The 14,408-nt window shown below is 44.5% G+C and overlaps 1 protein-coding gene across 1 annotated transcript in view; it reads left to right on the top strand.

The window, feature by feature from the left end:
- UNC13C (unc-13 homolog C) overlaps positions 1-14,408 on the top strand; it is a 688,103-nt gene that overhangs the window by 409,074 nt on the left and 264,621 nt on the right. Inside the window, exon 16 of the mRNA XM_029574856.1 lies at positions 2,003-2,131. Within this exon, the coding sequence (XP_029430716.1) occupies positions 2,003-2,131 (129 nt within the window). The remainder of the gene's footprint in view (positions 1-2,002; positions 2,132-14,408) is intronic.

The following is a 14,408-nucleotide window of genomic DNA, read 5'->3' as shown; positions in this document are numbered from 1 at the left end:
TATGGGAGAAGTAGGGTCTTGATTTAAAAAAATGGGGCAGTCCTAAAAAGCTCATTCGTCTCCTCCCAACCATTAAGAAGCTTGGAAAGTTCACCTCCTCTCCCTAATTTCATTTTCAAGCCCATTTTCTGGGTAGCCCCAACCATCAAAGCTCAAGGCTGTATGTAGTCTTTGCCTTCCTTCCTTCTATAAGGAGTCAAAGCCCAGGCCATCAAAACCTGAGGGTGAATGCAATTCCCATGAAATCATGTTCTTTCTCCCAGTGTGGAATATCCCTACCTTAACAACCTCCCCAAATTAGAATTTTATTAGTGGAAGGCTGTCCATATACATTAGCCTGAGTACTAAAAATTTCTTAAAGCTATTGACCACACTGGAGTGAGAGCACCTGCAGTAGCTTAAACATGTCCATATTCTTTTCCTTGTTGGTCCATTTTCAATTTGCAGAGTTAATCCACATAATTATTACCACTTTCATTTATATTGTCTCTTAGTAAGCCAAAGATTACAGTTGGTCACCTGCATGGAAGAATAAATGTAGTTATTCGTAAGTCACTGGAAAAAATGCTAAAGCAAAAGAAACATTGAACAAGGATATCTTGTAGCTGTCAAAACAGATTTCTGGGAGAATTCCAAGTAGGCCAGCCAGCATCTTATAGATGATTGGTTACTTACAATCTAGTTTATTCCCTTAGATCTAGCCCAGCCCCCATCATCTTTTTTTGTGGCAGATCAATTGCTTGGCAGGGTCATAAGTACCCCAAACCTTGTTAGGTAGGGAGAGATGCGCAAGTAAGAGGTACCCGCCTTTTTTCATGCAAAGACATACCGTAATCTGCAACCAGAGCCCCATCATGGCCTTTGGATTTTCCACCCCTTCTTTCTGGATGAAGTCAGAGTCTTGTGTGGAACAATTTTATAGTATCATCAGATAGGAAAGTAAACATCAAGCTTCCATAATTCATCATGGACAAGGATGTCTGACACATCCACCACTGGAACCAGAAGCTTGAAATGCATTCACCTGAAACTAGTCAAAGGGTCATCAATATTGCTTCCATATTTCTGTGCTTCACATTGCAAATAAAAATTCAGGTTCAGACAGAGAAGCACGGTCTACTTCAGCAAATTAGTCACCCTCTATGTCCTCATGAATGGCCTATTAATTAAGTCTACTACTACTGCTGCAGCCTGATTTAAATACCACCTATCTCTTCACTAAAGCCCTGCCCCAAATAAACTAGGGTTACCAGGATAGGAAAAACTCTATGATGCTTTTCATGGCTCCTGCTTTGATCCATAAGTCTGGTGAGGTTCAACATACTATACACTGATAAAGTGAGCACTAACATCCTTTTCCCACAGTGCATCAATGAATAAGTATATATTTTCATTAGATACAAAAGACTCCACAAGGTGATCCTGCTGTTAAATGAGTGCAATTGTCCAAAGTTGCTAGGTCCTTGCAGATCAACCTAGTTATGCAAGTGAAAGGGTGCTTCTCAGATGCCCCAGAAGTGGCTGACACTACCCTCCATAAGAACACTCTGTTCTGGGGATGATCCTGCAAGGGAAATGTATCTAGCCTATTAGAAACTGAATGTAATGAAGCATTGTGTGTTTATAACTGACCTTAACTCCGTCAAGGCTCCCTTCAGCTTGATCAACTTTTGTAAGGGAAGTCTGGACTCCATTCCCATGGAATAAGACATCTTTTCTATTGAAAACCATTATTTGTCACTTGTGAATTTGCCAAGTACTCTAATATAATATTTCTCTGTTTAGTTTTTTACTTCTTAATCTCCTCACCACTAAAAGGATTCATCCTAGCATGGAGTTTGTCTGATCAGATATCCAAGTGTTCATTGATGTTCTTAGCAGCCAAAAATCCTTTGAGGTGACTGCTAAAGTTAGTTCCTGAAGTATGTTTTATAAATCAGCTTTATCCTACACTCCTTTCAGTTTTCTGATATTTTGGAAATATCCTCCATTTTTCCCCCAGGTTCTGGAATTACAGAGTCCACCCAGAGCCAGCACAGTTGTAAAAGACTGCGTCAGAGCCTGCCTAGACTCTACTTACAAGTATATATTTGATAACTGCCATGAACTCTTCACCCAGTTGATTGATCAGGTAGGATTAACCATGGAACTCTAATCTGTCTGTTAGAAATTATTTTAAAGTTACTTTGTTTTTTTATACAGATTCTGAAGCTGTGCAGAACTGTATAGTTTCTTTTATCTTCAGTGGTTAGGACTGAGGCTATTCGGGATAATGAATTTTCCCAGATAACTGGAATTCCCCTTTGTGTCCCGGACCAGACGTACCCCTGCCATTTTACAAAACTGCTCCTTCAGCACCGCTGTCTCCCATGGGATTGAGGGAGCGCTAGATGTTTCAAACAGTTGAGCTGAGACTGAACCATGCAAGAGGGAAGAGGGTATGAAAGGAGCAATTTTGATGTGTGTGTGGGGAGAAGGATGGTTTGTGGTTAGGTTGAGCGGGTTGAGTCAGGATATGGGATTGAGGGTGGAGGAGAAGAAGTAGAAATTGAATTGAGACCAAGCAGCCCTGGAGATGGGGGTGGAGGTGAGAGGGAAAATCAAGCACCAGATTCTGACTAATAGAAGTTTTTCCTGATAAGGAACACAATCTCCTACTGTGACGGTACTTTGTGCCAGCAGAATGATTGATAGCCGCAGCATATGAGACAGAACAGGGCTACGGCATTACACTGCCTATTTTTTATTCCCTGCTCTTTTTGATTTTATTTTATTTTTAATTCTTCAGTAGCTTAATGGAGTGAGGAAGGCCTAAATGTAGATAATCATTAGAGATCTGGAGAGAAGTAACTCTATCCCTTGCTTGAGGATTGAAAGAGGAGCCACTTTAAGAGAACTAAAATCTATAATGCTTTTCAGCAGCATTATTGAAAGTCCAGCTAGAGAGCTCTTGAGATCTATAGTTGCAGTTCATGTGCTCTCAGATATACAGGGCTGATATATATTGAACATACTGAAGTCTCGGTGCCCTTTAAATTGCAAAATTCCAATTTAAAAAAATCAATGCATTATATTCAATTAAAAGAATTCTGGTTTGAGATATAAAATGTTGCTCATATCAGTTTGTGTAATCCTGGTTGTCTCCTCTTGCAAGTGCTGACATTAAGAATTTTCTTTACTGCTATACTGCAGTGATGCCATTTAGAAAACTGAGATATATACTGGTACTTTGAAAAGGGGGGTACAAAGGATTTGGTTTCCCTGGAAACAACAAAAGCAGGAAAAGCAATGCAAACTTTCTTCTGTATCCATTAGTGAATGCAAGATTTCCCAGCAGAAACTGGATGTATACTTTTAACTGCATTGAAATGAGTGTGTGTGTGGGGGGGGGGGGGGGGGTGTTTGTGTTTTTGGCGTGGTCTAGCGGTTATAGCAGCGAGCTGCGAACCAGGGAAGCCAGAGTTTAAATCCCGCTGCTGCTCCTTGTGACCTTGGGCAAGTCACTTAAGAGGTCATTCATTAAAGCCGTGTTAGGGCCATTTTTCATGTGGTAAATGCCCTAGCATGGGGATAACATGAGATATTTGAATATCTTGCATTAAATGAGCCCTGGCGCCACGTGTATTAAAACGAGCTCATTAAAAATCTGAAGTATCCTAAACTTTGCGAATCAAGAAACGTAGTTGCCAAAAAATTGCAAACTGCACTATTTGACCTGAAGTTAGCTACAACTCAAGAGTTGTAGCTGTTTCCCCCGGAGCCTCAGGACATTAATGTCTTAAACCCCTGAAATTAATGAACCCCTCCGTGGGTCTGCATACACCCCCCCCCCCCCCTTTGCCCCATTCCCATCTCTGCTGCCCTTGCAGGTGGCTCATTATTATGTAAAGAAAAAAAAACTTTTTAAGAGTGATGCAAGTCCCTCCCCATCCCCACACAATCCAGCCCCTGAGGCCAGGAACCCTCACCCTCTCAGACCCCTCTTTGAAAACAATTGTCCTGCTGGTCCAGTGGTCCTTAAAGTGAGGGGTCTAGGGGGTGGGCTAGGAAAGGGGGGGTTCACCAGACCTCCAGGAATCTTTTTATGTGTAAGAAGGGGAGGGTGGGGGTGAGGCAGTTCACTGGACCACCAAGGAGGTAGGCTAAGGTGGGGGGAGTGGGGATCCTGGCCTCAGGGGACTGCATTTTTAGCATAAAGAGGTGGGGTTGGATGGGGAGGGACCTGCATCATTCTTATAATGTTTCTTTCTTTCTTTTTAAACCGGTCACCTGCAAGGGTTTTTTTTCTAATTTGGAGGGAGTATTCTCAGGGCCGAGTGGCCCCTTTAAGCAACGGTGGCCCCACAGTCCCTGGACTGCCATCATGCGTTGTTTGGGGGGCTTTAACTGCCACAGTATTCTTCCCTGTGGAAAAATACCAAAGGCAGAGGTGTTTTCCCCACAGGGACTCACAAAGCAGCAAGGTCATTTACCATAGCTTTGTCACTCCTGCGGTACTTTCCCCCTTGAAGTGCCTGTTTATGGAAAACTGCAAATATATTTAAGCAGTTTACCCAGGCTAAACGGCACTGAAAATTGTACTCTCGTTGCATCTGACAGAAGTAAGTCAAACCTTAATTGCCCAGAAAGCCTCTGTCTTATTGTATGTCATTCTTAGCGTGCCAAAACTGCTTGTCCAGTGTCCTGTAGATCGGAAATCAATAACATCAATCTGTCAGAATTAATCTTAGCATAGAGGAGAAATGAAAAATATATAGTGGGATTTCTTTTAGAGCTGTGCTGCATCACTCCCTGTAATCAGAATCATGTTCCACAACTCCACAAACAAATGAACTGTGTACCATTATTTGGGAGGTTCGTGGACCACAGAGTTCATCACACTTCTGAAATGGCTGACACCTCACCCAGAGTCGCAATGAATGGTGTTTGGATCCTCCTGCCTTGTGCTTACCACAAATATAAATAAATGCAAAAAGGAATGCTTCTCAGTAAATAAGTCACATACAGTTTCTAAAAAAAATAATGCAAATTTTAGAATTTTAAAAGCCCAGCGTGCACATCAATTTTATTTATTTATTTGTTTGTGCGCTTTTATATACCGAAGTTTAGCTAGAGGCCTTCACTCCGGTTTACAGGTATAACAACGTATTACAAGAGGAGTAATAACTGGTATAACAATAACAATAAACTGGTGCGACAATATATATGGGCATGTTATGACTACGTAATCGAATTGGTTATAGCCATCTTAATCAACAGCAACATCGTAACATAGTGAAAAGCCATAGTAAATAGTCAACATCTTAAAAATTTACACAGAGGGTTTATCGTCATCGGTAATATAACTATCCGTAATAGAAATTAGCTGTCCATGATTGTTTGATGTGTCCTTTATTGTGTGTGTGTTTATCCAATTCCATCTTTGAAGGCTTGTTTGAAAAGCCATGTTTTGAGTTCTTTTTTAAATGTTTTGGTGGTGTTTTGTGATCTTAGTTGTTTCGGTAGTGAGTTCCAGAGTTGAGGTCTGGCTATGGAGATGGCTCTGTTTCTAACATTGGAATGTTTGGCGGTTGAGATTGATGGTATGTCTAGTTGTAATTTGCTAGTGGTTCTTGTATTGCGTTGGGATACTTGTTTCTTAATAATGTTGTTTAGGCATGTTCCTTCACTGTTGTATATTGTACTGTGTAAGATGGTTAGGGTTTTGTATTCAATTCTCTTTTCTACAGGTAGCCAGTGTAGACTGTTTAGCACAGGGGTGATGTGGTCGGATTTTTTGTGACCGGTGAGGATTCTGGCTGAGGCGTTCTACAGTAATTGGAGTGGTCGGATAGTGGCTTTGGGTAATCCTAACAATAGAGAGTTGCAATAGTCGAAGCTGGTGAATATAAGTGATTGTAGAATGGTTCTGAAATCGGGGTGCTACAGTAGTGGTTTTAGTTGTTTGAGGATTTGTAATTTGTGGAAGCCTTCTTTGATTTTGGTTGAGATGTGCTTTTTGAAGTTAAGTTCTGGGTCTAGCCATATTCCGAGATCTCTCACGTTGTCTTTTAATTTGATGCATGTGTTGTCAATTTGTATGGAGTGATTCGTGTTCAATCCTGAGTTTTTTCTCTCTAGTAGTATACATTTGGGTTTGTCCATGTTTAGACATAACTTCATGTGGTTTAGCATGTTTCTTATGGTGTCTAGGTAGGAGGCCGAGAATGTCATTGTATCTTCGATGGTGGTTGTTATTGGTATGATTAATTGTATATCATCGGCGTACATGTAGTATGTGACGCCGAGACTTGTGAGGAGTTGGCAAAGGGGTAGCAGGTATATATTAAAAAGTGTGGCAGAGAGTGCGGAGCCTTGTGGTAATCCGGTTTCAAGAGGTATGGTATCTGAGGAGTGGTTGTTGATGTTTGCTTTGAAATATCTGTTTTTAAGGAAGAATGTAAACCAGTTGAGGGTTTTGCCTGAAAGACCGATGTCAGCTAGTCTGTTTATTAGGCTTTTATGGTCCACCGTGTCAAATGCGGCTGAGAGATCGAGTAGTATGAGGATGCACAGGTGTACCTGACCTAACTCCTATCTCATATCTGGCTGTGTCTGACCCCCTTCCCCCCCCTCCAACATTTCCTGTTTCATGCACAGGTGTACCCGTCCTAACTCCTATCTCATATATGGCTGTGTCTGACCCCCCCCTGCAACATGTCCGATCCATTGTACCATGGTATTCCATGTCCACCTCCTCTGTTTTGGTAGAGTTTCCCATTGTATTCCATGCGTTATTCTTGTGTTCTGTCGTTTTCTTGTATTCTATATTCTCATCTTGTATTCTATGTTCTCCTCTTCTGTTTCGGTCCAGTTTCCATTTGTATTCCATGTGCTCCGCTTCCGGTTACTTTTCCCTTTCTTCTCCATCAGTATGCGCTGCATGTTCACCTCGTCCTTGGCAGTCATTCTGTTCTTGATTATGGCCACATATCAACACGTAAGTGACATGCAACCGATTGTGGAAAGGAAATAAACCAACATTTGTAATTTAAAAAATATATATATTTTTGTGAAATTTAAAATAAAACTATTTACAGTGAACAAATTAGGGGGGGGGGGGGTGGGCATGGTGGGTGGGTGTTGGAAAAAATGGGAAGGACCATGCCATGGGGGAGGAGGAGGAGCACTGTCATTGACTGTCTTCAGGTGGTGCTTGTCCTGCAGGAGCCCGCAACATGGCCACCAGGGACTGAGCACCTGCAATTGATTGCAGGAGCTCTATTATCTCCCGCTGGCCAATACGCAGGTCGTGCAGGATCATCACCACCTGCACTGCCATTCCCGCCTGGGTGTGCAGGCGGTCAGTTATCTGCACCAGGAGGTACATAATAGAGTCCAGATGCCCCTCAATGTTAGAGGGCCCTTCCCCGGACGCTACACCACCCTCCTGTCGCAGACCTGCCCCCGGCAGCCCAGGAGAGCCAGGGCCGACAACGTCAATGACGATGTCCTCTTCATCCCCCATGGCAGGTGGGGCGGGGGGGGGGGGCAGGATAGAGTTGGGCCAGAAAAGTAGGGGGGGTTGGGTGTGGCATGGGCGGTGGGTGAAAAACAGGGATGGGCAGGATAACGGAGGGGCGCTGGAAGATGTGGAGGGGGCGGGATAAAAAGAGGGGGGGCGTTTCCGCATCAGTCTCTGTCTCTGTTAATCTATCTGAAAAGAGAAAAAAAAAACGTTAGCGCTGGCCCATAAGAATTCATGCGCAACTGTGTAAGAAGGAGAACTTAGCAACATTTTACCAGGGACATAACTGGTGCCATTACAAAGACTATTACATCTATATATGCAGATTTCAACTTTATGCCAAATGGCATAAAGAATGCCGATGCTATTAAAGGCTTACCGTGGCATTGTTCTGGAGGAGCAGATTCCTCCGCACTGCTGCTGCCACCCATGCTGCTCTCTGAAAACAGAAATATTTAAAGTTTCGCGGCTGTGCATGCAAAGATCGAGAATGGTACAAATATTTTATTTCTTAAGAACACCTTATCGCTATCAGGTTAACCATGACATCTGTAAACTGCACATACCGTCTGCTCTTCGGTGGGCCCGCAGGGCCCTCAGGTATTCCGGCTCCTCCTTCCGGATCCTGCGTGCCCGCTTCTTCAATGCCTCAATCTGGTGGTTATAGAATAGGAAAAAGGAAACAGAAGGTGAAGTGCCACTTTTTTATATACAGGCCAAAAAAATTTCAGACCTGACAAGTCTAACAAGTGAAGTTGGAAGTGTCATTTCTACATTTTTCATCCCCGTCCCAATACAAAACAAGTACTGAAATACTTCCAACTAGTCAAGTCCCAGTTGTCCTGTTGTGGTGCACAGCTATACAAAGCAACCACCCAAATAAATGTTGATTACTTGGTTGTAACAAGTCAAGTGTCAGTTTCCCTACTGTCACACCCAGCAATACAAAACAAACCCACCAATGTATGATGTTTTACTTGCAGTTTTCCATGTGTTACAACAGTACAAGAAACAGAGGCCTATGAACTTACCTCCCTCAGAAAAGAAGCTTGGGCGTTGAATCGGGTCCTGAGCACCCGCCAGGCCTCATCGGACCGGTCCTCGTTCCGCAGGCGCCCAGGACTGAAGAACAGGTGCTCCATATCATCCGCCACCAGCTGCGACAGAAGCCGAACGTCACCATCCGTGAAATTGGGCATTCTGCCCCGAGGCATTATGGCAACCTTTGCCAAAATGGCCATCCGGGCATGGCATTGCACGTGCGAGCGCCATGCCACCAGCTTCTGGCCCCTTTGCTTCGCCATGTTTCTAAAGTGGAACTTTACAGACGCTGAAGCGTTTGGTTCGCCATGTTCCCCCAGCGGAACTCGTGATGCTCAGGCCTTGCCTTGGGCATCCCTTTGCTTCCGCCGTGAGGATTTTCACATCAGGCGCCCAAGCCTAGAATTGTGCGCGCGTTTGGCCTTGTCTTAGGCGTCCATTTACTTCCGCCGCGGGAATTAGGGATGTGAATCGTTTTTGAACGATTAAAATTTATCGTCAGATAATTTTAAAATCGTCCTAAATCGTCAGAGTGCACGATACAATACAAATGCCCTCGATTTATCGTCATAAATCGTCCTAAATCATTAAATAGGGCACGGGAATTATTTGGGGGAGGGCGGGAAAACCGGCACACCAAAACAACCCTAAACCCACCCCGACCCTTTAAAACCAATTCCTTACTCTCCCCCACCCTCCCGAACCCTCCCAAAATGTTAAATTACCTGGTGGTCCAATGGAGGGGGTCCCGGCGCGATCTCTCGCTCTCGGGCCATCGGTGCCATTTTGGCTGCCACAAATTAAAATGGCGCCGATGGCCCGATAAAAAAACCCCACCCGACCCTTTAAATTGACCCCCCCTTAGCCTCTCCCACCCTCCCAACCCCCCCAAAACCTTTTAAAATTACCTGGTGGTCCAGGGGGGCCTCGGGGAGCGATTTCCCGTTCCCAGGCATCAGCTGCGCAAAAAAAAAATGGTGCCGATGCCCCTTTGCCCTTACCATGTGACAGGGTATCCGTACCATTGGCCGGCCCCTGTCACATGGTAGGAGCACTGGATGGCCGGCCATCTTTACTCATCAGCCCCTATATAATATAATAGGCCATCCGGGCTGATGAGTAAAGATGGCCAGCGAGATAGGAAAACTCAGGCAGGGTTCTTTGTCACAGACAATGGTGCAAACATGGTTAAGGCAATAAATGACGGGCGCTTTAAGAACATCCAATGTTTTGCCCACACTCTGCGCCTGGTAGTGAAGTAGGCTCTAGGGTTGGATTCCAATGACAAAGAGAATCAAAACCTGCATAGGTTAATACAGAAGTGCAGGAACATAGCAGCGCACTTCCACAGAAGTGTGAAGGCGGGGCAGGTTCTCCGAAAAAAGCAGACTGATTTCCAGATGCCTCACAAGTGTCTCATTCAAGACATTGCCACCCAGTGGAATTCCACCTTTATGATGCTGGAGAGGTTAGTGGAGCTGCAGACACCCCTTCATGAACTTTCTGGTACAATGGACATAGGTGTGCAGAATCCCCTAGGGCATCATGATTGGTTAGTCATCAGTCAGCCCTTCAAGGATGAAATGGAGGAGCTGAGTTCCAGAAGTGCCACCTTGGCTGACATCATCCCTATAGTTCATCTCCTAGATGAACATTTGGAGGCCTTTAAACAGGAAGAGAGAATGACAGTTGAGGTGCTGCATTGTCTGGACGTTTTGCAGCAGCAGGTGAAAGAGAGATTAACGCCTTTAACACAAGAATGCACATACATGCTCGCCACAGTCTATGTTCCCCATGTGAAAGGGAAACTCGCCCTACAGTATGATTGTCTCATATTGGTGAAGGACCTGCTGTTAGCAAATGTCCGTGAACAGGAGAGCTATAGGCAGAGACAGATTAGGCTTGAAACAGAGGTGGAAACAGCGGGCACTTCAGAGAGTTGTGCTGCTAGCCCAAGCTGGAGCAGCAATGCTGTGTCAGCAACAGATAGTACCTCCTCCTCAACTTCAGAACGCCCAAAGCATGTTGCCCCTAAAAATTCATCTGTTGTGCGATGGGTGAGAGAGAAAGCAGCTGGCATAAGTGACTCTCAGCCCGCCCAAGCAAAGGAGACACCAGCACAGCTGTCAGTGACACGGTATCTCTCAGAGCCGATAGAGAACATGCAGACAGATCCGCTTGTACATTGGGCACACAAGTCCATTGTCTGGCCACACCTAGCCAAAGTGGCTCAGTGATATCTGTCATGTCCACCAACCAGTGTGCCCAGTGAATGTGTCTTTTCAATGACAGGGGATATCATGAGTCCTCACCGTTCAAGGCTGGCACCAGAGTTGATGGAAATGCTAGTGTTTTTGAAAGTAAACCTGCCTTTGCTTGGGTTTCCAAATTTTCCCTGTGAATGGCAAGATAAATAAAAGCAATTGAAAGCCTTGCAGCAGCTCCAACTGCCTCCTATGCTCCAGATAATATAAGCACTGCAGCACATGTACCAGACCTAAAACACTGTGCCTGACCGTCCACTGTCCAGGCTTTATGTTCCTACAAGGGTTTGACTTAGATTGTAAGCCCTCTGTGGATATGGAAATACTGACAGTACCTGAGTGTAATCGACTATGAAGTGCTGGAAACGTTTGAAAATAGCAAGATAAATAACTAAAGACAAAAAACCTGCTGTGCCTGTCCATCCAGGGCTTATGTCCCTAGGTGTGCTTGACCTCTGTCCTCGACTGCTGTGCCTGTCCATCCATGGCTTCTGTCCCTACAAGTGTGTGACCTTGATTGCTTTGCCTGTCTGTCCAGGCCTTAAGTTCCTACAACGGTTTGACCTTGATTGCTCTGCCTGTCCATCCAGGCCTTATGTTCCTACAACTGTTTGACCTCGATTGCTCTGCCTGTCCATCCAGGTCTTATGTCCCTAGGTGGGAGTGACTCTGTCCTCGACTGCTGTGCCTGTCTGTCCTGGCCTTGTGTTCCTACAAGTGTTTGACCTCGATTGCTTTGCCTGTTTGTCCAGGATTTATGTCCCTAGGTGGGATTGACCTCTGTCCTCAACTGCTATGCCTGTTCGTCCAGGCCTTATGTCCCTAGGTGGGAAATGACCTCTGTCCTCAACTGCTGAGCCTGTCTGTCCAGGCCTTGTGTTCCTACAAGTGTTTGACCTCAACTGCTGTGCCTGTATGTCCAGGCCTTGTGTTCCTACAAGTGTTTGACCTCGACTGCTGTGCCTGTTCATCCAGGCCTTATGTCCCTAGGTGGGAATTGACCTCTCTCCTCAACTGCTGTGCCTGTCTGTCCAGGCCTTGCATTCCTACAAGTGTTTGACCTCGACTGCTGTGCCTGTTCGTCCAGGCCTTATGTCCCTAGGTGGGATTGACCTCTGTGCTCGACTAATGTGCCTGTCCATCCGGGCCTTTTGTTCCTACAAGTGTTTGACCTCGATTGCTTTGCCTGTTCGTCCAGGCCTTATGTCCCTAGGTAGGATTGACCTCTGTCCTCGACTGCTATGCCTGTCTGTTCAGGCCTTATGTTCCTACTAGGATTTGACCTTGATTTCTCTGCCTGTCCATCCAGGCCTTATGTTTCTACAAGTGTTTGACCTCGACTGCTGTGCCTGTTCGTCCAGGCCTTATGTCTGTAGGTGGGATTGACCTCTGTGCTCATTTGCTTTGCCTGTTCGTCCAGGCCTTATGTCCCTAGGTGGGATTGATCTCTGTCCTCGATTGCTCTGCCCGTTCATCCAGGCCTTATGTTCCTACAAGTTTTTGACCTTAATTGCTTTGCCTGTTTGTCCAGGCTTTATGTCCCTAGCTGGGATTGACCTTTGTCCTCGACTACTGTGCCTGTCCATCTAGGCCTATGTTCCTACAAGTGTTTGCCCTTGATTGCTTTGCCTGTTCGTCCAGACCTTGTGTCCCTAGGTGGGATTGACCTCTCTCCTTGACTGCTGTGCCTGTCCATTCGGGCCTTGTGTTCCTATAAGTGTTTGACCTTGACTGCTTTGCCTGTTCGTCCAGGCCTTATGTCCCTAGGTGGGATTGACCTCTGTCCTCAACTGTTGTGCCTGTCCGTCCAGGCCGAATAGCAGTGCATGCGTAAAGACAGAGACAGAACGTATGTTAGTTGGTATAGCATCTTGGACTGCTTCTCAAGTTTACTAAGAAGATAAGTATAACGCTTTGTTTTTGTATTATAGACACCGCATTGAGTTTCCACCCCTGATGAAGCCCACGAAACATGTACCGTGTCGGGTTGGGTCGGTGTTTTCAAATACTGTCCAAGCAATGCTCAGATAAGTGTCTGGTTTCCTCTGCAAAAATATTCGTCAAAAAATCAAACAAATTTGCAAAAAACAGTGTGGTCACCAATGATTAGAACATTGGGTGCACAGTCAAAGTTAAGTTAATTGACGTGCATAGCAGCTTCCAAAACACTGCACACTCTTGGCGTGAGGTATTCAGAATTAAGCCCGTGTAAATTTATGAGGTGTCCACACAATTAATTACATTATTCCTCAGCTTATTCATATGGTGTTTCAGTGGTTTCTTGGTTAGAATATACATCATATATTTATACAGTTTTGTTCCTTTAAGTGTCAAGTTATACTGTGTCATGGACCCGACCAAACTTAAAGAGACTTTTAGCTATTCAGCAGACTATGTGTCCAATCTTCTACAGAACCAATCTTTATTGATGGATGAATCCACTCCTTTCAAAACAGACTTTGACACTAACTATGTTGACCTTAACAAAAAATTAATAAGATCAGAACTCCACTCAGCTACCTTGGCCCAATATTTACAGCAACAAATAATTCCTCGAGGCTTACGGATGAACAAAACTCCATTAGTGATTCAGGAAGATGAAGCATTTGTTGCAAGGTGGATTTCTATATTGAACAAATGCTCAATTGACCTTATCGTCCTTATTGTAGAATGGACCAAAGTGTCCATTTTAGAAACCATGGAGCAAATATCGGTTCTTCAGAACCAGGTCATCACAGACTTTTCTCCCGAGCATTTGCAGGATATTATAGATAAGCACAAGAGCAAGCTAGAGGAGTTCAAACAATCCATCAAACAAATGAAAATAAAAAAATTACAAAGAGATGAAGGTGACTATGCCACCAATAATGTGTATCGGTGGCTTAGCCCTGATGATCCGAAAATGGGCCGTCAGGTCACATTTGAGGACTCTAATGGGAGTGCGTCAAATGACTCTGATGAAGGTGAGCCTAATAGGAACACTAGAAGAGGAGCACATAACCAGCCTTTTTTAGGCCGAGGACAACGAGGCAGATGGCAGTCCTGCAGATCCAATCACAACGACCTGGTGACACAGGCTTATTCGCAGCGGGAAGGTCCACAGACGAGATCGCGGGCTCAACATGATCAGTCGTCGTGAACATCTCTTAATACAGAATAACACAATCTGAAGAGGAGGTCCTAAATTTAGGACTATCTTTTGTTCCGTTTAAGCAGCACGACCCTTTTCAGAGTAGAATTGCCATTACAAAATTCATCCGTAAACTTCAAATAAAATTATATTGTGATAAGAATGATGTTCCAACAGATACGTTTCAATTGTCAGACCTAAGTCTAAATGGACGCTGCCGGGACCATTGGATGCTAATATTAGCACATTTTGCGATCTTATCCTTAAAGATATAGCGGACTTCTAAAGTACCCCATCAGATTCATTTGTAAATTTACCATGAGGATTAAGGGAGGCATTAAACTCTTTGGCACAAAATCAAGACATCATAATTAAACCTGCCGATAAGGGGGGCAGCGTAGTCATACAAGACCGGACACAGTATGTACATTCTCTTAGTCAACAAGTGTTGGACACAAAATATTAC

This window comes from Rhinatrema bivittatum, chromosome 13 (assembly GCF_901001135.1).
Source record: "Rhinatrema bivittatum chromosome 13, aRhiBiv1.1, whole genome shotgun sequence".
Taxonomy (NCBI): domain Eukaryota; kingdom Metazoa; phylum Chordata; class Amphibia; order Gymnophiona; family Rhinatrematidae; genus Rhinatrema; species Rhinatrema bivittatum.
This window is presented reverse-complemented; position numbering and strand designations above follow the sequence as displayed.